Genomic DNA, 23,708 nt, shown 5'->3' with positions numbered 1-23,708 from the left:
TTTTTCTCAAGTCTTAACTGATTTATTTTGTTTTTGGAATGATACTTTCTCAAGTGACAGCTCAAACCCTTGCTGAAGTTTTTATGCTATGCATAAATTTGAAATAACTCTCAGTTTTAACTTCATTTTACCGACTTTGAGCATTACAAAGTTAAAGCACATCATTGCACAGCAATGTGAGCAATATTGACTTAGTAATTTGCTTTTTTCTTAAATAATTCTGTTACTGTGTGCAAATAGAAATAATTGATGTTTTCTAAAGAAAACTAGTATGTTTAGAAATGTTATGTTGAAAATCTGTTGCTCTGTTAAACAAGAACCTTGGAAATTTGTTTTTTTTTTTACTTTAAATTTCATAGCGAGGCTAATAATTTCTGCATTACTTATTAAATTACCTATTCATTCATGTTTATAAGTATGTGTATCTCTGACATAAAAGCAAACAAAAAACATGTAAACTCAATGCAAGCTCGATGTAAACCCAATGTAAACACAAAACCTCCCAGTTTCACACTTTGCAAAGTTATCCAGTAGTTGGATCCTTTTCTGGTACCTCTGGATTAGACTAATGTACATGAGCATTATTACATTAGTGGTGCAGTAATGCTATTTAACCTGAATTTATGGGTTTGATTGAATCTACATTTATCATTAATTGTGTATGTATGCATATGTACAGGTGCATGTAATTTAGAAACTATGTGGAAAATTTCATGCAAAACCATTTCCAACTCCTTGGCTACTAAAATACTATATGATCACATTATTTTTTAAAACTTAAGAGTTTTGTTTTTGTTTTTTTATAAGACTTCTTATTCATACAAACTTCCACTTTTTTATATGATTTACTTCAGAGTGATTTTTAAATACTCCCTCTTATCTACATTGACCATTGAGATATTTTGAATTTAGTCAAAAGATTTATTGACAAATAAGAATAAAAAAAATGTCAAATAATACCATAACTGGGGGAAAACCCATAAATATAAAAGATGACATCATATGGAAAGGAAATATTCCTAATTCATGGTGTTTTATCATCAGTGTTGTTTTCTTCTGGAAAACCACAAGAGAAAAAAACGAACAAAAACGGATGTTAGTCGTTCAAAACTATAAACACGACAGACTGAATGCACTTCATACATGTGACTAACCAGGCTGAACGTGAGATGTTTTATCATCCTCACCCTCCAGTTTTGTAGAGACATTTTCAGGATCAGTAAAGGCTGCCTCCTCAAGAGCAGTCACAGTCTTGGACCCAGGACTCTTCTTCTTTGGGGAAAGCTGCTGAGTGACAGCTGGCTTGTCTTCCTTCAGGTTTTTAATATTCATGCCTCTGTGCTGCTCTTCAGTAAAGAATGGGTGCTCCAGGACTTTAAGTGGTATTATTCGTCCATATTTATCCACCTGCAGCATCTTCTTTAAGAGGTCCAGAAAATTAAGCACCTCCACCTTCTCTGAATTACCCTGAAAGTCAGCAGAAGATGTCCTTGCAGCAAATATCCTATTGCAGTAATGGCAACCTGACCCAAAAAGAGCCCCTACCTTCTTCAAGACATCCAAAGAGGTGAGACGAATAAATCTGGTGTCTCTATAGCAGTGCCCAGTTTCTGTAGCAAACTCCAGTGGAGTCTATAGAGATAGTGTTTAAGTTAGACAAGTTAGTTGTAGATAGGTAGGTAGGTAGGTCACAGGTTAATATAGTTAACTAAAACTAAACGAAAAACTGAAACTAGGTGTGAAAAAACACTTTAATTAACCTGTTTAAATACCTGCAAACTTGCTCTGGATACTAACTGAAACTAAACTGACTTTAAAAAGTCAAAACAAAATAAAAATAAAAACAAATCTGGAAAACAAAACTATAATAACTCTGGTAGGTACCTTTAATCTCCAGGTCAGCTGATCATATCTGCTTTCATGGATAAAGAACTTTTTGCTTTTTTGTCCATCGTACAGCTGATAATCTGGTGGCTGACCCACAGTGTCCACAATAAACTTCATCTGGAGAAATCACACAGAAATTTTCTTCACTTGAAGATTTGATTACGGAACACATAATTCCCTTCTGAGCAGAAAATACTTACTATGTCATATTCGTTGTTCCCAGGAAAAAGTGGGCAACCCAGAGCAAGTTCTGCTGCAACCAGACCCACAGACCACATATCTATTTTCTCACTGAAGACCAGACCCAGGATGACCTCCGGTGCCCTGATCACAGGGGAAAAGAAGAGTACAGCAAACTAAAAATTTGCATCTGCAGTGCTGTTACACGTAAACACTCATTTCATCAACTTTTTAAAACTGGGTGGTAGGGGCGCCAAGAGCCATTCGAGAGCAATGTAAGGGTTGGAGGAGAGGCATGGGAAATCAGAAAATTTGATTGAATTTAAACATCAAAATTAAAATTGGTTGATAATTCAGCAACCTAAAGTATTCAAGATTCAGCTGTGAGCTAACAAAATACACATATTTACAGCTGCAAATGTGGTTTATTGTTTTGAGAGGTAGAAGTAAAAGGCTACAGGCACAGGTTTATTCAGTTGCCCACTTTTTTTTTTTTCCCACTAGAACTATATTTACCTGTACCACAGAGACTGCACACACAGTCCCTGCACAGCATCAGAGACATGATGGGCCAGGCCAAAATCAATGAGTTTGACCTGCAGTGGGTGTTGTCTGCGATCCACAACCATAATATTTTCAGGCTTTATATCAGCATGGATGATTTTCAGGGCCTCCAGGTGGAGCAGTGCTGTGGTCAGCTGGATTCACACAAATGTATTCTTGCTAAGTCACAACTATGCAAATAGGTTTTTATTTTTCTTTAAAGTTTGAATATGCAGTGAATTAGGAAAAGTCAGCATACCTGATGTAGAACTGGGCGAAGCTCGTCCATAGACATAACCTGGCAATCTCTCTCTTTCATATACTTATTCAGATTCAGGTCCAGGAGCTCAAATTCAAGGCAAACGAGTCCTTCATGGAAGAATGATTTATTCCATCTAACAATATTACATTTGTCAGGATCCAGATGCTTCAGCTTTTTGAGAATTTTAATCTGTCGAAGACAGTTAGAACCATTAGAGTAGAACTGTTCATCACCTGAAAGGCAAACTGCAGGAAGGTCTTATGTGAAAATATTAAATATTTTACATGCATATTCCAGCTTCAGTTTTGAGGTAAAAAAAAATTGTGTTCTACCTCTTCCAGCACTTGTTTAATGAGCATTGGCTTGTTTTTGGTTATTTTGATGGCCACCTCTATGTTCAGTATAGTGTCTACACACTTGACGACCTTTCCAAAGCTCCCCTGCCCAAGAAAGGCCTGCACCTCATAGCTGGAGCCCAGCAGGCCTCCTTGATAGATTGTGAAGTCCTGTGCAGAGCCTGAAGAACACACAATTATAAATTATGGTAAATGGTAAATGAATGGTTCTTATATAACACTTTTCTACTTTACTTGAGCACTCACAAAAAGTAAAAATTTAAGCCTAATTTTAAAAATAGACAGGGTGTCTGACTCCCGAATCCAAATTGGGAACTGGTTCCACAGAAGAGGGGCCTGAAAGCTGAAGACTGAAGGCTCTCAATTCTGGAAACAGGGAGCCAATGAAGAGAAGCCAATATGGGAGAAATATGCTCTCTCTTGCTTGTCCCTGTCAGAACTCTACCTTTAGCATTTTGAGAAGGCTTTTCAGGGAGCTTTTAGGACAACCTGGTAGTAATTGGTAGTAATCTGGTAGTCCAGAAGTAATAATTGCATGAATTAGCTTTTCAGCATCCCTCTGAGACAGGATGTTTCTAATTTTAGACATATTGCACAAATGCAAAAAAGCGGTCCTACATATTTGCTAACAGGGACTTGGATGGACTTGGACTTCACGAGTGAAGGGAGAAGGGAACGGGACATTGACAGACGGATTGGGGGTATGTCTGCAGTGATATGGACGCTGCACCGGTCTGTCGTGGTGAAGAGGGAGCTGAGCGTAAAAGCGAAGCTGTCCATTTACCAGTTAATCTATGTCCCTACCCTCACCTCTGGTCCCGAGCTTTGGGTAGTGACCAAAAGAATAAGATCACGAAAACAAGTGGCAGAAATGAATTTCCTCTGAAGGGTGGCTGGCCTCTCCCTTAGGGATAGAGTGAGGAGTGCAGCCATTTGGGAGGGGCTCAGAGTAGAGCCGCTGCTCCTCCACATTGAGAGGAGCCAGTTGAGGTGGCTCAGGCGTCTGACTAGGATGCCTCTTGGGTGAGGTGTTCCGGGTGTGTCCCACCGGGAGGAGGCTCCGGGGCAGACCCAGGACATGCTGGAGAGATTATATCTGGTCTGGGATGCCTTGGGGTCACTCCAGATGAGCTGTGGAGGTGGCTGGGGAGAGGGAAGTCTGGGGGTTCTCTGTTTAGGCTGCTGCCCCCGCAACCTGGCCCCGGATAAGCGGAAGGAAATGGATGGATGGATGGATAGATGGATGGATGTGAAAGAGAGCGACCTAATGTTTAATAATCCATGTTTAACTCTTTTAATCTTTGGTGCAGTTGAGGATGCTATAATGTTTTTTCTTTTTGAACTTTTATGCTTAAGTTGTTTTTTTGGTGGTCTGGGAGCAGGCACCGTCTCTATGGGGATGGAGTTTTTGGGGGATGGCAGGAGGAGAGACGCTGCAGAGGGGCGTGTAAGACTGCAACGCTGCTTCCTGGTCTTAAAGCTGGATAGTCATGTTTTGGGGGGGGTTAATAAATTCAGCCAGGTTTCCAGAAATGAGAGCTGCTCCATTCAAAGTGGGATGGATGCCATCTCTCTTAACAAGACCAGGTTTTCCTCAGAAACTTTCCCAATTATCTATAAACGCCACATTGTTTTTTGGACACCACTCAGACAGCCAGCAATTTAAGGAGAACACGGGGCTAAACATGTCGCTCCTGGTCTGATTGGGGAGCGGCCCAGAGAAAACTACAGATACGTATAAGTTATACCAACATTGTATATCGACACATATACAGTACTGTATACAGTGCATGTATATAATTTCAATTTGATATCATTAGCATGTTGTAACTGATCCATGACCAGTAATTGACAAACATTACAAGATGTTAAACCATGCTCTCATTTTTTGATATATTAGTGCTGAAATCACAGAATTAAGCATTTGTTTGCAAGGACCGTCTGTTAAATGACCTAATCCTTATTTCATTGCCAAAAACACTTGAGCTTTGTTCACTATTGTCACCATGAGCCGGATGTGTGGTTTAGTGCGGACCCAAATGCTGCATGCATGAAGCCAGATTTAACTTGAAACAGCTTTATCGCTGCAGGTGCTTCTCGAAAAACACAAAGAAACACAGGCTAGGCCAGGACTCGAAACAACTAATGCTGAAGTTACTCCTCAAAAACACTGAATACCAAATAACAGAATAAGTATAAAGGACACACTGCCAGGAGGGAGGCAGGAAAATGCCACAAGGAAGGACATGACAACAAACTGTAGAGAAGTGAGGACTTAAATACACACAAGGTAATTAGGAAGAGAGGAGACAGCAGGAGAGAGCAGGTGAACAGAATTAGCCAAATGAAACAAGGGAAGCAAAACAGAACATAATGCAGACGGACAAGGATCACCAAAATAAGACAGGAAATGACCAACCGTAATGTACACAGGTACACAGAGGGATGTACACACACACACACACACACACACAAGGGTGTTTTGCTATCTTTGTGGGGAATTTCCATTGACTTCCATTCATTTCTACAGCCTAAACCTTACCTTTACCCTTTTCCTAACCCTAACCATCACATACCTAACCCTAACCCTAACCTAAACTCAATTCATACCTTAGCCCTAACTCTGACCCCTGACCCAAAAACAGGGTTTCCCCTTGTGGGGACAAGGTTCCAGTCCCCACAAGGAGCAATTGGTCCCCACAACGTAGTATATGTCAGGAAAATTGTCCCCACAAGATATTATAAACATACGCACACACACACACACACACACACACACACACACACACACACACACACACACACACACACACACACACACACACACACACACACACACAGGACAAGACAGAAAGACAGCACAGAAAGTAACTATACAGAAGATAAAGCTAGAAATGTCTGCACAACACAAAAACACAGGGGAAAGAACGAATACCAGACAGAAACCAGACAAACCACCACTGTTAGCTTACCTGGTATGTTTGTTGATGCCATGGAGGAACGCAAATGTAAAAATATAAATGAAAAAGAGTGACAGAAAAGTGTCTGCGTGTGGTTTCAGTTGCTGCAGGACTGATGGGTTCTCTCAGAACTGTTTGCCATTCTGTCATGTTCAGTGTTCTACAGTATTGTGATGTCACATTCTGTCCACACTGTCTGCAATGGAGCTCTTCATCCACTCACTTACACTGAATAAATAACAGTACATATCATGAGGGCTTGGAGCCATAGGGGCGTAACTGACATTTTGGTCAAAACTGAGATATATATATCAAATGAAAGATCTCGATGTGCTCTATCTACTGTCAAAATTACAGAAGTAAAATATTAATAGAAATAGAGTTATTCAACAAAAACCAAAAGACTTAACTCTGAATGCACACAAGTGCATTTAAGACAAAGACAAGATGATTGTTCATTAGGCATTGTGTCATACATTTATAAAAAGAAACATGCTTAAAAAAAACTAAAATCAGTATACAAAGTTATTCAAACTATGGTCATTTTTTGTTTTGGCTCTCCTGTAAAGTTGATGAAATGTCACTTACGCCCCTACGGCTCCAAGCCCTCGTAATATGTTTGTTTAATTATGGGACAGACCCTCAGATATAGTGTTCAATTTTAGAAGAGAACGGATATGTGAAAAATATATTTCTTCAAGTCAAGTCAAGTTTCTTTATAAAGCACATTTAAAACAACGACGCTGACCAAAGTGCTGTACAAGATCTATAACCCCAAGGACTATACTAAATAATAAAAATAAAATAAAAATAAATAAATAAATAAAAACATTAAAAAGAAACAATAAATAACATAAAATATAACATTACAACTTATAACAGTAAGTTGCCTTCTAATATTTAGACAGAAAAAAAATCCCACCAGCTGTGTGAGTTTAGGACATAAGTACAAAGCCATTAACTTTGGGCATGTTCATTTTAATTTAACTGTGTTAGCCGACAGGGTGGCGACCTGTCCAGTGTACTTTGCCTCTCTAGGCTCCAGCCCCCCATGACCCTGAAAAGGCTACGTGGAAAAAAATGGATGGCTTATAACATTCAAATCATCAACCTGAAATCATCATCATTTAGTTATTTTGAATACAAAAAATACTACTTCTTTTTAAATGTCAAAAAGTCTAAAAGTAAGACTAAAACTGTGACCCTGAATCATCCCTTAGTTATGCACTGGGTGCCTCCTGGGTGAGGTGCTACCAGGAGGAGGCCCTGGGACAAACAGGGCACGCTGGAGAGATTATATCTTTAGGCTGCCCTGGGAATGCTTTGGTGTTCCCCCATATGAGCTGGAGGAGGTATAGCTCGGGAAAGAGTGGTCTGGGTTTCTCTGTTTAGGCTTCTGCACCCGAGGTCACCTACGATGAACAAGTCGAAGCAAATTATACATTTTTTCCCCCCACGACTTTTCTGGTGAAATCTGTTGAAATAAATTAAATAATTGCAACAAAAAATAGAATAAATTGACTACCTTAAAATTTTCTGCTCACAAAGGATGGACTGAGGCCTCAAAAATGACAAAACAAATACATCTGTAATGATACTGTTGAACCAAAACATTAACAATTGGCTTTTCAGAAGAGGTGTACTGCTAAAAACTGGCTGACTGGCTGTATTTAAACAGTTGTAAATGACCTTTGGGGCTTTAATCTTTGAAACATATGTCAGACATGTCTCTCATGAATATATTCATTTTGTCATTTTGAGCCAAAAAGAGCATTCCTGTCACAAGGTAGAAGCTGCAATCACTTTTTGGCAAAATTACTTCTAGATGTTCTTTATTTTATTAGGGTAAAAACTAAATTTCAGAGAGATCTGAGTTCTATAAAGATATTTTAAGTGGACAAAAAGTACAAGGTTGATTATAATGTAGATATATCAACACAGAGTCCTAAAGACACTTGAAAAACGGGTCATTTCTTCATTTTATAAATAGGCCCTTCATAAATCCTGTTGACTACAGTCTATTTGCCAATATAAGCAAATATATTGCACATTAAAAAATACATAGAAACATCGGAAATAACTTTTTAGCATACAATGACTTTTTGGCACAACACCGCCACCTCGTGATCAGTTTGAATATCTAATGTTACCTGCAATGAAGTTAGCCATCATATTCACGAAACAGTGATGAATGAAAACATGAAAGTGTGGTGATTGTGATCCGTTTCTTGGTATGTACAGTACGTGGAGAAACTGCAGCATCAGGCCTGAGACAGATTCTTTTCTGCTGTCACTTGGAGCATTTGGGGCCACATTTATTAAACGGGGCAAAGTAGTAGTATTTATAAAGCACTTTTCACAGATAGAAATCACAATTGTTTCACATTAAAACAATAAATAGAAGTATAACATATCATAACAATGTAAACAAGGTAAAAAAAAAATTGCGTACCGCAAACGTTAGTAAATGAGTTTGCGCGCTCTCCTCCTCCCTATATTTTGGGCCTTGAGAAAGGAGCTCCCAGAAATACATTACTACAGGGTCAGTCACAAAAATCTCTGAGGTCTCGCCTCTTACACGCGATCTTGTCACCGCGCTCTTTTTGTAAAAACCGACAGAACTGTTGTTGTTGTTGTTGTTGTTACCCAAAGCTCATTTTGTATATCTGGCCCCAGGAGTTTGTAATACAGCTTAGCAGGAAGACAGGATGTATACACTACAGTTAAAGAGCTTGTCTGTGTAGCTCAAACAGAAGTGTGCTTCACAACGTAGTATAGTGTCTGAAAGTGATCACAGATAGCTTCTGTTTCAGATCCTCTTTGTTTATCATCATTGTTTATATATGAGTATTACAGCTTACTAACATTTACTCGCTTATTCTAAACAGTGACATTTCTCAGATGTATTATGCCCTGTAGTATCCAGAGTAGATGCGCTGATGCAGAGAGCTGGAAAAACAAAAACAAATAAATAATTTAAAAAAAAAATGTGTTTAAATCTTCGGCCTACAGTCTGGTCTGTACTTTTTAGCTGTTTAAAATGAAAGAGTGGTGTGTTTTCTGTTATTACAACTAATAATTTAGACACGCAAGGCAAAAGTAATTATTCTACGGTCCAAATTGGAAATTATGGACAGGTATTAATCTCAAAATGTCTGTCCATGTCAATCATAGACAGATATACGTATTAATGTCTAAGATGTCAATGACTTTCATTGTTCCGTGGCCAAAGCTCCGATGTTATAACCCTTGGACTTTTATTTTGAAAAAGTACACCCCCAGGTACTTCCGCTATGCTTTCCGCTTCAAGGGAGACAGATACGCACAGGCAGTCTGTACAGGTTTTGGGGTAAATTTGCTTTCTTTTAAAGAGAGGATTTCTAGGTTTGTTTCTATTCGAGGGCCCATCGTGTATAGATTGTCACCTCTTCGCTTACATAAGATGATTTTTAAGGTTAGCACGACAGCTAACGTTAGCATTTTAGAGCAAAACAAAGGCTGTGACAAGGTTAGCCGGAGTTAGCTTTAAGTTACAGTGCGTTTCAGCTGCTTTTAGTTTGTTTTGTTAAAGTGTGTGTAGAGTAACATTTAAAATAGGCGAGTTTTTTTTTTTTTTTTAACAGCGATCCGTGTTAAGAGGTGCAGTCCGGTTTTAATCCACGATTAGACAGTTTTTTCCTTCATCTCTGGTTTCAGTCGATCGTGTTGTTTAAGCAGCTGGTTCGGATATTTTTGTGACTAACTGTGTTCAAGGAAGTCACATTATACGATTATTTAAAGATCTATAACAACTAATGACCTGCACATCGTTGTTAACACTAATACAGCTTCTCTGACTTTAAAATTTTCCATTTTTATTTACTAGGAAGAACAGGATCCAGAGGAAAACGACGCTTTCATCTCTCAGAATAAACCAGCAGCATTTTCAGCACCAATGGATTCACTAGGTAAAAACAGAATACGCTTTAACGGGATTTGCCATTAATTACATTACTTCAGGTAATTATATTACATAGTTTAGAGAGACTGCCTGTCCGACTGCTGCTTCAGTCAGTTACGACTGGCCTTCTCCTCAGTTTCTACTTCTGCATATTGTAGAAAACTGGTTTCAGGTAATTACACATTGTGATAATTCAGTCATTTGGCGCTCTTTGATACATCCATTTATTCATTCACATCCTACCACTTATCTGGGTTCTAGCAGCCCAAGCAGAGCTTCCTCTCCTCAGCCACCTTTGATGGCTCTTCTGAGGGGACACTCAGATATTACCTAGCCTACCATGAGATCCAGTCTGTACCCTTTATCCTGGGTCTGCCTCAGGGCCTCCTCCAAGTTGGACACACCCAAAATACTGCAGAATAAAGCGTTCAGGAGGCATCCTAGTCAGATCCCCAAACCATCTCAGCTGGCTTCTTTCAACAGGGGACTTATGCTTCTCCTTTAAGTCTACACCTCTGAAACGCTGCACCGTAACCTGACGTACACTTCCCTGGAAATGTAACTACACGTCATGTTAACACAGACTGCAACTATTGTGATTGGCATGTTCAGCACAATTGATTCTTCCTATACATTTCCAGCTACCTGTTCACCGCAGTTTTTGAATCGATTAGTGAGAGAATAATCATTGCCTCAAAAGAAAGACTCACAGATTCACAAATTCCTAGATGGAGATCGCAAAGCTATCAGAATAGATGTGAGGGAATGTACAAAAAAGTGGAAAAGCCTGAGGCACAAATATATTTGCTTCTGGGGGGGGGACCACAACAAAGACTGGGGACTCAGCAGGGAAAAGGGTCCCAGGATTTTATTTGTTTCTATCATGGCTGGCCCTGCATATAAAACAAAGGCTACAACCCCAAGGTAAAACACCACATGTAAACATGAATGCTGGCAGTAACGTCGGCCACTGGTGTAGAATACATTCTAGGCTCTACAAAGATTCACTGCAGTCTAAATGACTGAACTCCTCACCCTATCTGAGGCTCAAAAAGGATGAAATTCTTTCTTTGCTGTCCACAACAGATGCCAAACAAAAAAAAATCCACATATAAAATGAATAGAATAAATAATGATTAAAGCAATAAAAAAAAAATATTATAAAACAGCATAACAACAGAGTTGTGAAAGACATGATTTATCGTAGTCAGTAAACAGGGCATTACAGTAGGCACAATGACACAAATGCAGTATCATTTTTTTTCCAGGATATAATAGCTTGCAATCTAAAAATGTTCCTTAAATGAAAGAAACAAGAACATGAGATGGGTTTTGTTTGTGAATCAAAGCCCAGGGAAGAATCAGATATTATGCCCAGATTATGAACACTGGATTTCACAAATGAACAAAAAGAAGCAAGGGCCTGACTGATTCTTGTATGTAATTTAGGAGGAGGTATAATCATGATCTCAGTCTTGCTGGAATTTAAAACAAGGTTTTGGAGAGCCAGTTACTAATCTGGGATAAACAGTGGACTAGGGTGGATAGCCTATCCAGCTGGTGTGTCTTAAAAGACATATACAGATGAATGTCATTGGCATAGAAATGATAAGAAATGCTTGAAAACGATTGAATGATGCTGGCTAAAGGAAGGATGTAGTAAGAAAATAATAATGACCAAGAGCCTTGTGGAACCCCACCAGTCAGAGGAGCAGCGTTAGAGGAGAACTTGCTTCCAGATTAATAAAAGGGATACCAATCTAATGCAGACCCAGAGATACCAGCCAAAAATGTAAGCCTATTAAGTAAAATTTTATGGTCAACAGTATCAAAAGAAAATAAAAGAAGCTTCAAGCTTGCCCCCCCTTTCTTTTTGTTTTGAGGCAGTGATTACAGTTTTCTTTCTGTTTGTGATGGTAATCTCCATTCTGAACTCCCCCACAGCATCTCCACAGCCAGTAATGTGTGAAGTCTGTGGAACGTACTTCGAGACACGCCGGGGACTTTCCAGCCACGCCCGCCTCCATCTGCGCAAGCTTGGCGTAACGGTGTCAGAAAGCAGTGGGGCTCCCATAGAGCTCCTCTACCAGATCACCCGGGAGAGATATGGCAGCCTTCCAGATTTCAAATCAGACTCATTTTTACATGTTTCAGTGCCTCAAAAAATTACATTACAGCAGGAGTCCAAGCCACCTCCAGAAGAAGAGGACACCAATACCACTTATAAGACGGGGGTTGGGCTCTTGACAACTTCACAAATAGTGGATCATCAGGGATCTGCAGCAAACCTGAATGAGTCGTCAGCGTCTGTCCTCCCATCAACTCCTCCTCCTGTTAAGCCAGCTGAAGGCAGCAGCTCATCTTCCTCAGAGCGCACAGCCGCAGCAAAGCCACTGTGGGCACCACGGGAAACTGATGCTCCTATCACATTAGGTATGACTGGACTGAGTTGTTTTCTTAAACATAATATAAATAGGGCAGCACGGTGGCGTAGTGGTTAGCACTGCTGCCTCACAGTTAGAATACCATCTGGAGGGCCTGGGTTCGATTCCACCTTGGCCCAGGCCTCTCCCTCTCTCTGTGTGGAGTTTGCATGTTCTCCCCGTGCTTGCGTGGGTTTCCTCCGGGTACTCCGGTTTCCTCCCACATGCCAAAGACATGCACTTACTGGGGTTAGGTTAATTGGCTAATCTAAATTGCCCATAGGTGTGAATGAGAGCGTGAATGTGAGTGTGAAAGGTCGTCTGTCCCTCTGTGTTGGCCCTGCAACAGGCTGGCGACCTGTTCAGGGTGTACCCTGCCTCTCGCCCCATGACAGCTGGGATAGCCCCCCCCCCCCCCCCCCCCCCCCCCCCCCCCCCAAAAAAAAAAAAGGGAAACATAAACCATCCTGTGTTGTGCTCTAGAATAATAGGCCTGCAGACTTTCAGGGTCAGCCAACATCTGTTAATGAATGGATTTAGACAGATGCGATAGCAGTTGTCACAAACTTGGTAGCCTCTTCTGCTACTCCTCCCCTTCTTGCGCACACACACTCATAAGCATAGCAAAAAGTCTGATGGAAAGAAACAGAAACCAAAAGTGACTGAGACTGAAAATGAAGGAGGTTCTCACATTGCACTGAAATTAAACCAGGACACATAAATTCGGTAAACAAAGTAAATAAAATATGATTATCTTGGGTGCCCCCCCAGACAGTTGTAAGGGAAACAACACAACAATTTAAAAGAAATATAAATTTTGAAGGGGAGTAGCTGCATGTGCAAGGCAGAGCTTAATAGAACGTATTCAAATTTGCAGTGTATTGATGTCAAATTAGTCTCCTGCTAACTTTGTGCCTTTCTCCCAACAATTTTTTCATTCTTTTAGCTTCAGATCCCCGTGATGAGGTGTACGTTTGCGAACTTTGTGGCTGCTGGTATGAGACACGCAAAGGCCTGGCTAGTCACGCTCGGGCCCATTTGCGCCAGATTGGAATCTCTGACAGTGACATCAAGGGGAGTCCTATTGATCTTCTTTACCAGATCATGGAAGAGGAGGACCTCAAGCCTGTTGACTTTGAGAAAAAGGAAGAGCTCCCATCCAATAGTCCACCTAGATCCTCGTCCAAACGCCCTTCTACTCAGTCACCTCCACCTGAGTCATCCTCAAGCAAACGGCCTAAAATATCAGAGGAGTGCACGTGTATTCTCTGCGGGGAGGAATTTGAGAATAGAAAAGGCCTGGCGAGCCATGCGCGCTCTCACCTGCGTCACATTGGAATGAGTGAATTAGTGGGGAAAAACTCTGCAATTGATGCCGTCCAGGATCTGGTGAGCAGTGGTATGTTAGAAGCCGTACACACCCCCAAAACAAACAATACAGCCAGCTCATCTGCAGCACCATCTCCAGCCCCACCCTTTCCTGAAGTCCCAGCTCAGTCTTCCGGTCCAAGCCAATCCTGGACCCCTTTTTCCTCCACACCCCTTTCAACAAGCCCTGAAAAGATCTCTCAGTCTCCTCAGGCGCCTGTTAACAGGGCACCAAAAGCTAAGAAAGGTTTTCGGCTAGCGGTGGACCCCCTCCATAGAAAACCTAAGCCTGAGCCTGTAGAGACTGAGGTGTCTGTTCAGCTGAAGGCATCCACCAGTGAGAGCAGCTCCCCTGTGCAGAATTTGGCTGCTGCTGTCATTTCTGCAAAACCTTCTGAATCCGGTAAAGCAGAAAATCTTTAATCAAAATAAGTTTGGCAAATGTTTTATGTTTGGTACCATATACTACAGCATACTTAATTTCGTTCTTTTTTTTGCTCTTTTTTTGTTTTTTTGCATTTTTCTATTTGTGTGTATAGTGAAGTTGGATGTATAATGTTTTATTATATTTAACGATCCCCAGCGTCCACAGATGTGCCGTCCCCACCGACAGTCCTTTGTGAATTCTGCGGCCAGCTGTTTGACACCCGCAAAGCCCTGTCTTGCCACGCTCGTGCCCATCTCCGGCAACTTGGTCTCACTTGGTCAATTAAAACATCACCAATTGATCTTCTAAAAGAAGTGATGATGCACGGTGAAGAAGGCAGGAAAGAGCTAAGCGTCAGGGGGTCTACAGCATCGGGCAAAGGCTCATGGAGCTCTCAAGGCTCCAGAAGATCCCTAGACAGCCTCACGTCTGGGGAAAGAGCTTCTAACTCGCCTCTTGATTATTCCATGAAAGAGAAATCTTCATTTAGCAAGAGTGGAGTCATACACCTTGGTAAGTAAAGCCAACTTGTACGTGACATTAACACTAATCTAAACACAGTTCAACTAATCTGTGGTTGTGACATAGCTCCTGTCATTTGTGATTAATGACAATGTTCTTGGCAAATGCTTCAGTTCATTAACGAATTAATTATTTTAACTTTTTGGTGAAACTAGTTCCTGGAGCTTTGTGTCACTTTTGTGTACTCAACATTTTAATTATATTAAGTTGACTTAGTACTGCAGTCAACTATGAAGTATGGTTAAAAAAAAAAAGTCCTAGACGGACACTTACTTGGAAACTGTGGACTCTTAAATTGAAAGCATGTAGTTGAAGTGGTCTAAACTTCCAGGAAGTAGTCTAAAAGTAGAACATTTTATTTTTTAAAATGATTTTCTTTTGAATTAAAATAACAGGCCTCGACATATACAGTCCTGTGAAAAACTAAGGTACACCCTTACTGCTTCCACAAGAATCAAGAGGATAAGTAGCAGCCACGTGCTGCTAATTAGATGCATTTGACCACCTCTATAAAAGCAGAGGTTTTGGGATTGTGGCAGTTTGCTGATCTCAATGCTCCAGATTAGCAAAATGCCACAATCTTTCTAGGAGTGGACGTCCCACCAAATTCAACAAAAAGTCAGACTGTATAATACTGAGAGAAACCTACATCTCACACTCTACAGGTCTGAGTTAACGTGCTAAAAGTTTAAGTTCATGACAGGATAATTAGAAAAAGACTGAACAAGTATGGTTTATTTGGAAGGGCTGTCAGTAGAAAGCCTCTTCTCTCTAAACGAACTTCAATTCAGTTCAATTTAATATAATATATAGCGCCAAATCACAACAGTCACCTCAAGGCACTTTATATTGTAAGGTAAAGACCCTCCAATAATTACAGCGAAAACCCAATAGTCAAAATGATCCCCCTATGAGCAAGCATTTGGCAACAGTAGGAAGGAAAAACTCCCTTTTAACGGGAAGAATCCTCCAGCGGAACCAGGCTCAGGGAGGGGCAGTCATCTGCTGCAACTGGCTGGGGCTGAAAATTATTACTTCGTTATTTTGCTAAAGGTGGTTCGACAAGTTCATCCCAATCTCAGTGCACTTTATGTGGCAGGTTTTGAAATTAATTCTGTTAGATTAAATTACCTAAGTGGTTGAGGATGAGGATTACTCGGGTTTACCTGATCAAAGTACACTGCATCTAATTTTTGTGAGGTTTATGTAATCACAAAGATTTGAAAGATTTGTGTACTGTCTTGTTTGTGTCAGATACATCCTGTGAGCTTTGTGGGTTTGACTTTGAAAACCGTAAGGCCCTGGCCAGTCACGCGAGGGCCCACCTCCGACAGCTGGGCATCATTGAATGGAAGGCAGATGGAGCGACTTCCCCAATCGAACTCCTCAGTGAGTTGATCAAGAGAGATCCAGCCAAGGTGTCGGAAATAACCAAGCGTTATCGCATGGGAGACCTTTACATCAAGAAGGTGGGTTGTGGTCTGAAATATTCAGCTAAACATGATCAGTGTATTAGGCAAATTCTAATTTACTGTATTTTTCTTTTAGTCCCAGAGAACTGCTCCTTCCCCATCGCCGTCCACAGACTCTGACTCTGTGGTCGGCAGCAGTCTGAAGTCTTCCATGCAGCATCGTGAGCACAAAGCGAGCAGGAAGGAGTATAGCAACTACAGTGTGCGCTCCTCAAGGGGTGAGAGATGACAGACTGTGGAAGATAGCCGGATACAGATGTAGTGTAATAGATTACAAAGCAATATTTATACCTCTCTGTGTGATTTTTAGGGGTGCATTTACAAAAACACGGGGCATCTACAGGTAGGGAAAATCAGAACAGGAACTCCCAGCAACCACCGCGGTCTGGCAATATCCCTGCTCTGCTGCCAAAGCCCCCACTAACTCCACTGGTCAAACTGGTGGGTAAAATCTACTCCCTCAAGTGCAGGTGAGTCAATTTGGTAGCTGTAGAAATGTTTTATAAAATCATTAGGTTGTCTAGTTTGATGGAGATGCAAGTTACATTTAAAACACACTTTATTTAAACATATTGTCAAAATATTTGTGTCTAAATGGAGGATGCATTATTATACATTTGCCGGCCACTTCATTAGATACACCTTGCTTGTACTGAGTTGTACCCCCTTTTGCCTTCAGAGCTTCCATAATCCTTCAAAAATTCAACAAGGAGCTGGAAACATTTTGCTCCATACTGACATGATGTGAATCTCCTCTTCCAACACAGCCCACAGGTGCTCTGTTGGCTTGAGATCTGGTGACTGAGTACAGTGAGCTCATTTTTTTTTTTGTTCAGGAAACCAGTTTTAGATGATTTTACGTTTGTGACATGGCTTGTTTTCCAGCTGGAACCAGCCATCACAAGATACACAGCAGCAATACTGAAGTATGCTAAGTTAGTACTAAGGGGCCACTACAACCAACAGCCTGAACTGTTGATACAACGCAGGATGGATCCATGCTTTCATGCTGTTTACATCAAATTCTGATCCTTCCATCGAAATGTCGCAACAGAAATCGAGACTCATCAGCCCAGGGAACAGTTTTCCAATCATCAGTTGTCCCCTTTTGGTGAGCCTGTGTGAATTGCAGCTGACTGGAGTCGCACCCGGTGTGGTCTCCTGCTGCCGTAGCCCATCTGCTTCAAAGCTCAACATGTTGTGCATCTAGAGACGTTTAAATGCATACCTTGGTTGTAATGAGTGGTTATTTGAGTTGCTGTGCCTTCTTAGCTCAAAGCAGTCTGGCCATTTTTCTGTGACCTCTGCCATCAATAAGGCATTTTCTCCCACCTGCAGCTCACACTGGATATTTTCTCTGTAAACTCTAGAGATGGTTGTGCTGGTAGATCAGCAATACAACAGACTAGCCTGTGTTGCGTCAGTAGCCATGCCACACTCAAAGTCCTTTAAATCACCTTTCTTCCTCATTATGATGCTTGACTTGAACTTCAGCAGGTTGTGTTGATTGTGTCTATAAAGTCAAAGGTATTGCCTTGGGGCCATGTGATTGGCCGATTTAGACATTTGTGTTAATGAGCAGTTGAACAGGTGTATCTAATGAAGTGGCTGGTGAGTGTATCCACATTAATATCCACATTATTGTTTTTTTTTTAACCTCATGTGATGCAGTAAATAAAACTCTTCTCTGTCCTGCTGTTCAGATTCTGTGAAGAAGTATTTCAGGGACCTCTGTCTGTTCAGGAGCAGTGGATCACACACCTGCAGAAACACATTCTGTCGCTGGGCTGCAAAGACAAAACTTCTCCTCCCGCTACGCCCGTGACAACTCCAGCACTGGTCCACCCAGTAGCCGTCTAGAAATGTAAAGGTTTATTCAGTTTTTCTTCTCAGTCTTTCAACTGTCAAAGTCCAAGGAGTTGTGTTATCCTAATGTCTACTTGAAATCAACTTGTCAGAAAATGAGATGTTCCTTACTTGTCCTGAAGAGGGCAAACATGAGCCATATGAGAAACAGCACAATATAATACACTCAGGTTAAATCCATTAGATATCAAAGATCAAAGTAATGATCTCTGGATATTTGTTTTGTTTTTTATTCTGGCTCCTACATTCCTTCCATTTGAACAGATGTTAAATGTATTTGAATGGTATTCAGGCTTTGCCATTAAGAAACAAGAGAGACTGACATAAATTTACATAATACAATAGCCATAAACTGCCGTGGTGGTCATTTCATTTTGAAATACCTTCTCGCATTTATATACCTTTTGAATTGAGTTTTTTTTTTTTTTTTGTTGATACATTTCTGTTTCTGGTGTTTTTACTTTAAATATATAAGATTAATGTATTTTCATGAGGTGATTTCTGATCACTGTTACAGCAAAGTTGGATACCACTGTTGTAAGTTTTCCTGAGCAGAGTAACACAGTGTTTCCATTCTTTTTATTTACACGATGCAAAACAAACAAAATGTGCTGTTTTTCTGGATGTTTTACATTTCTTTTTTAACACCTGTATAAATTAAATTATGTCTTGTATATAATTAATATTGTGTGTGAAGCTTATTTTGTAATTTTCTAAATCAAAGGGAATGAATCTCTTTAATTCCTAACACTCCCAGAAATATGGTATCTAACCAGAATATTACCTCAGTCTCCAGTATTACTGTGTGTGTGTGTGTGTGCGTAAATATATATATATAAAAATCTAAATAAAATCCCCCACTCGCCCTGTGGGCGGTCTTTGTCCTCCGAGCTCGGGTCCTGGGGTCCTCCCTTGTGTGATAGACCCCAGCCTCTATCGATCTTGTGCTTAGAGCTTGTTCCTGTGCTGCCATGATTAGTGTCTCTGTGCTATCTTTCAGTGCAGCCTTGTCCAGCCATTGGTACGACTTTTCAATATCAGCCACTTATCCTATCTGCCGGTGGTACATGCTGTGTAGAGGCCTGTCCTTCCATGATGGTTTCTGTTCTTTCTCAGGTTTCTGTTGCTCTGGTACTCACTAAGCACATGATCCTTTGTGAGCATCTTCCTGTAGTACCATCTTCATATATATATATATATATATATATATATATATATGTGTGTGTGTGTGTGTGTGTGTGTGTGTGTGTGTGTTTCATGCTGCATTTATGAACTAATAGAACAAAAGTAACATTTACTAATTTTTATTACCCACAAAACAACTTTAAAGGTGTACAGGCCAATTTGAGTCCTACTTGTGGGTACAGATAAATCCAATTACAAGTAGCCCACTTTAATAAGTAAAACATGTAGCAGCCTAATGGCTTTAAAATAGTAAAAAGCAAACCTATCCCCACACGGTTAAATTTTCTACTCTGCAACTTTGGTTAATTTACTCTTCCAAGTCTTAGCAAAATTAAGAGGATAAGGCACCATGATTGACAAAGTATTAAAATTTCTTTTTTTTTAAAACTTGGGTAGTAAACATATAACTGATTTAAAAAAAAAAAAGGTTATTCCCACATTTGTCTAGTTCTTGGTCAAAACCACAGGGAAATGCTGGAAATGGAGGAAAGAGCTGCATTCAGCTCCAGAGCCACAGGTTTGAGCTTCCCGCTTTAAACAAATCAAAATTAGGACCAAGAATGGTGCAGAAAAACCACTCCACGTATTTGTTACTTCTAGACCAGACTATTTTAATTCGCATCCAACAGGCTGTCCTAAAAGCTTTCTGAAAAGTCTTCAGTTGATCCAAAACACAGCGGATTATAACAGCAGAAAGACGCTGTCGAAAAGATTGACACATCTTTTCACTGGCTGCCCATAAAAACCCAGAATTGATTGAAGCAAAAATAATTCTCATGTACACGCTGCCACAGGCACTTCACTCTCAGATTGCAGGCTTATTTGTGGTTGCAAAAGCAAACGGAGAGACAGAGCTTTCTGCTATCAGGCCCATTTCTACTGGAACCGGCTCCCAGTTTGGGTTCAGATGCTTTCTCTACTTTTGAGATTAAGCTTCAAACTTTCCTTTCTGATAAAAACAGATCAAGTTGAATCAGGTGGCCCTGAACCATCTCTAAGTTATGCTGCTATAGGTTCAGGCTGCTGGGTGACTTCCCATGACTACCCTCTTTTTAATTCCCTGTACTTTTATAAGTCACCACTACATGCCATTAACTTTTTGTCTTTCCTCTCACATAATTCGCACTTTGTTCTGTGATGTTGTCTCTTTGTTCCTCTTCCCGTTAGCATAAGAAGTTGCCCCTCTCTGAGTCTAGTTCAGCCTGAGGTTTCTTCCTGGAAAGTTGTTTTTTTGTAGCTTCCTACTAGAGCCAAGTGGTTGCTTGCAGGGGATGGCTGGATCATTGGATTTCCATCTATAACTTTGTGGTTTCTTTACATTAATATATAAAGTGCCTTGAGACGACTTGTGGTTCGGTGCATCTCTTACTTTTTGCATTTTATTTTCCTTTTGTTGTGTTAGCTTGCTGTTATTGAAGATTATTTTGGGATTGCACTTTAGCTGCCTTTTAACTGCCAATTAATCACATCTTTTCAAACAAGAATTTTTAAGGCATTTTGAATGTTCATTACAGACTGTACAGTACAAAAATGGGGAATGACATCCACTTTCCAGGCCTGTGGCCATTATTGTCTTGATGATGGGGGTTATTAATCTTACTACCGTTACAACCGCTGTAGCCAGTAATTCATCCTTTATTAATGAACCGTTGATAACCATACTTGGTTTAAAGTAATAACAGTAATAATCCACCCTCTGTATCTGCTCAAATTCACCTAACCTGTGGTGGATTATTTTTCATCACCATAAGCTGAGAAATAACTTTAAATAAATATAATTATTTAAGATTCCCTATAAGTTAATGTGTCTTCTCACTTGCTTACTTTTGTGCTTGTGTTCAGATATGAAAAATTAGTTTTTGATTAGAAAAATAAAAAAAGAGTACTGAACAGTTGATGATTGGAGGCTACTCGAGCTGAGAGGAAGATCTATTAGAAATTTCCAGGCAGCATAATATTACTCCTGTTTTCTGCCTCCACAGTAGACAGGATATGATCATCACTCTCTGCTGTCTGTTACTGTCTCTGTTATATTTTTTGCTTCACAGCGATGGTCCCTGGAGTGTCATTCTGTGCGATTTACTACCACCAAAAAATCTGCGTCCAACCACAGATGGATTCATCTGATCTGTGCTCCTCTGCTGGTATGCCAGCCTTTAAGGCATTTACAAAGTGAACGGGTTATCCTACCTGACGGGAACTAACCAGGCTGCTGCTCACAGCTGTCAGCACCTGACAGTTCAAAGACAGGCACGAGCGTCTCACTTTCAGGGGGCAGCAGTTTCAAAGTGCTTATTCAATTGAGAACCCAAATTAGGAGCACATCTGTCTTCCATGGACTGTGGGATTTGGAGGATCTGGCCAACAATTTTAGGTTTCCTGACTGTGGTTCATGGCTTTTAAAACCAACGAGGCTTCAGTATGGCTGCCTTTCACAAGGAATGGGGTCAGTACGGTGCAATCATTTAATTCTTTTTGTGAACCGCAGTCCTTATGAGGTTTTCCTAATAAATGTACACATGAATATGGACTAGCAATACAGGATTCACTAATCATCAAACTAAATTCCTTGATTTTATATTCTTATATGAGCAGTAATTAATTATAATGATTCTATTAAGTTAAGAATAACAGGCTTTCAAGGGACTATTAAATTCATCCTATACTCAGGGCAGCTGTTGTGATCTTTGTGTCTAAAATTCAGCTTTTTTTGCCAGCTGGAATTTAGCAGTGAGTTTTGAATTAGATTATCAGCTGTAGGTGATACAAGCCAAAATGCCACTAGGATGCCACTAGGATTTCCTGGGCTAACTTGAACGAATGCATTTTAAATAATTTTAAATCTGCATAATTTAGCCTCATTATGCACTGAAGATAGCCTACAATTTTTTTTTCTTGGGGACTAATTAAAATAAATCTAATGTGAGAATAAATGTGTGCCAAAAACATGGCTCCATATTAATGCTAAAAATGTTTGTCTGCAATATGAAGAGAGTCTGCACATCTATGTCCCCCATACCCCTCTGCCTTCAGTGCAGACCTGCAGATCTTCTCTGGTTCTTTTCTCTCCTCCCTCGTCTTCTCTATCTGTTTGCATGTATCCTTGGAGGTGTGGTTACTCATCAGTTCCTGTTAATCCCTGGCTGTGTGCAGCTGACTGTGGAATCAATTAACCACCCACCTGCTGTATGTAAAGACCAAATGAAAACCTCCAGGGCTGAAAAATGAAGCCAACAATAAAGTGCCAAATGCTTCTTTTCCTCAAATGGCCACTTGAGGCTGGTTCCAAAAGCAAGCCAGTCCCAAAAGACAAGTTAAAATGCCTGACTTCAGTTATGAAATTAAGATACTTGCAGCCTATTACCAAAACAACTGTTTTAGTCTCTAGAGCCAAATTTCCCCTGTATAGCAACTGGGCATTTTTTTTCCCCTGTAACTCAAGCATTTGGAAGTTAGGGCCATAGTCATTGTTATTGCCAATTTCCTGTGGATCACAGGAAAAAGACACACACAGTGTATCAGAGACGAGAAGAAAAATCCCAAAATATGACAACTAATAAGCTTGAGGTCTTACAAGGGGAAGTTATCAACATAGCAAAGACAGGGATTTAAAGGCTGTCTGAAGCCATACAAAGAAAATCTAACTAGATCCAGAAAAGCACAAGAATCAAAGTAACTTAAATTGAGAAAAATATATATAAAGTGAAAATGTTGGATAGCTAGAGTACCAGTTTAAAGACAAATGGACCACGAATGGGGAACGTTTACATATAATAATCAGAGTGGTGCTAGACCTCATCTCCACTAATTAGTATAACTGAAGTTGACCTTGCTACCATTCTAGTGATGCTGGTGCCCTATGAAGCATTTTAAATAGAAATATTTGATAAATAATATTGTTTTTTGAGTTGTAGAGCCTTTCCAATATTTTTTAAATTTTGTTACTTAGCACTAAATCATAGGTATCAGTGTCTGTGTGGTTGCACCTGTACAGTTTGTGGATGCAGCCTACTAACTTATTAGCTATCTAGCACTAGCTAATAAGTTAGGATTTCAAGCTCTCCAGATATAGTGAGTTGTGGCTCCAAAAAAACAACATACTGGTGGCCAAAGCTAATGCTGAGGCTTTAAGATGCAGAGTCCAGAAAAAAGAAATGTGTGACTTCCCAGTGGCTACATCAGAATTTTGCATACAGTCTGTGTTAAAGACTGGCTTACTGACCCACTCCCTTCCAGACTGACCTGTCCATTGCAGTGGTAGAACTGTTCAGGCTCTTCTTTAGAGTTTCAGGTTTGCAGTTAATTCCAAAGTCATGT

The 23,708-nt window shown here is 40.2% G+C and overlaps 2 protein-coding genes across 2 annotated transcripts; one reads left to right on the top strand and one right to left on the bottom strand.

Moving 5' to 3' along the window:
- Positions 1-1,149: 1,149 nt before the first annotated feature.
- Positions 1,150-8,360, bottom strand: LOC115778355 (homeodomain-interacting protein kinase 2-like). Its single transcript, XM_030726452.1, has 7 exons — positions 8,339-8,360; positions 3,205-3,389; positions 2,870-3,061; positions 2,584-2,765; positions 2,088-2,211; positions 1,885-2,004; positions 1,150-1,467 (listed from the first exon to the last, which is right to left on the bottom strand). The coding sequence occupies exons 1-7, from the start codon at positions 8,358-8,360 to the stop codon at positions 1,150-1,152; spliced, it is 1,143 nt and encodes a 380-aa protein (XP_030582312.1).
- Positions 8,361-9,465: 1,105 nt separating this feature from the next.
- Positions 9,466-18,871, top strand: LOC115790188 (protein Wiz-like). The gene is made up of 9 exons (XM_030743929.1): positions 9,466-9,537; positions 10,054-10,135; positions 12,073-12,561; positions 13,498-14,322; positions 14,503-14,859; positions 16,123-16,337; positions 16,417-16,558; positions 16,651-16,810; positions 18,044-18,871. The coding sequence occupies exons 2-9, from the start codon at positions 10,123-10,125 to the stop codon at positions 18,198-18,200; spliced, it is 2,358 nt and encodes a 785-aa protein (XP_030599789.1). The 5' UTR covers positions 9,466-9,537; positions 10,054-10,122; the 3' UTR covers positions 18,201-18,871.
- Positions 18,872-23,708: the final 4,837 nt, after the last annotated feature.

The sequence above is a fragment of the Archocentrus centrarchus genome, chromosome 1, assembly GCF_007364275.1.
Source record: "Archocentrus centrarchus isolate MPI-CPG fArcCen1 chromosome 1, fArcCen1, whole genome shotgun sequence".
Taxonomy (NCBI): Eukaryota; Metazoa; Chordata; class Actinopteri; order Cichliformes; family Cichlidae; genus Archocentrus; species Archocentrus centrarchus.
This window is presented reverse-complemented; position numbering and strand designations above follow the sequence as displayed.

Coding starts and splice junctions, on each gene's coding strand:
- LOC115778355 (XM_030726452.1), bottom strand. CDS start 8,360: ATGATGGCTAACTTCATTGCAG. Junction 3,062..3,204: donor TTAAACAAGTGCTGGAAGAG/GTAGAACACAAT, acceptor TGTCTTCGACAG/ATTAAAATTCTCAAAAAGCT. Junction 2,212..2,583: donor GTGCAGTCTCTGTGGTACAG/GTAAATATAGTT, acceptor CCCTGTGATCAG/GGCACCGGAGGTCATCCTGG.
- LOC115790188 (XM_030743929.1), top strand. Junction 14,323..14,502: donor TGCAAAACCTTCTGAATCCG/GTAAAGCAGAAA, acceptor AACGATCCCCAG/CGTCCACAGATGTGCCGTCC. Junction 16,338..16,416: donor GAGACCTTTACATCAAGAAG/GTGGGTTGTGGT, acceptor TTTTTCTTTTAG/TCCCAGAGAACTGCTCCTTC.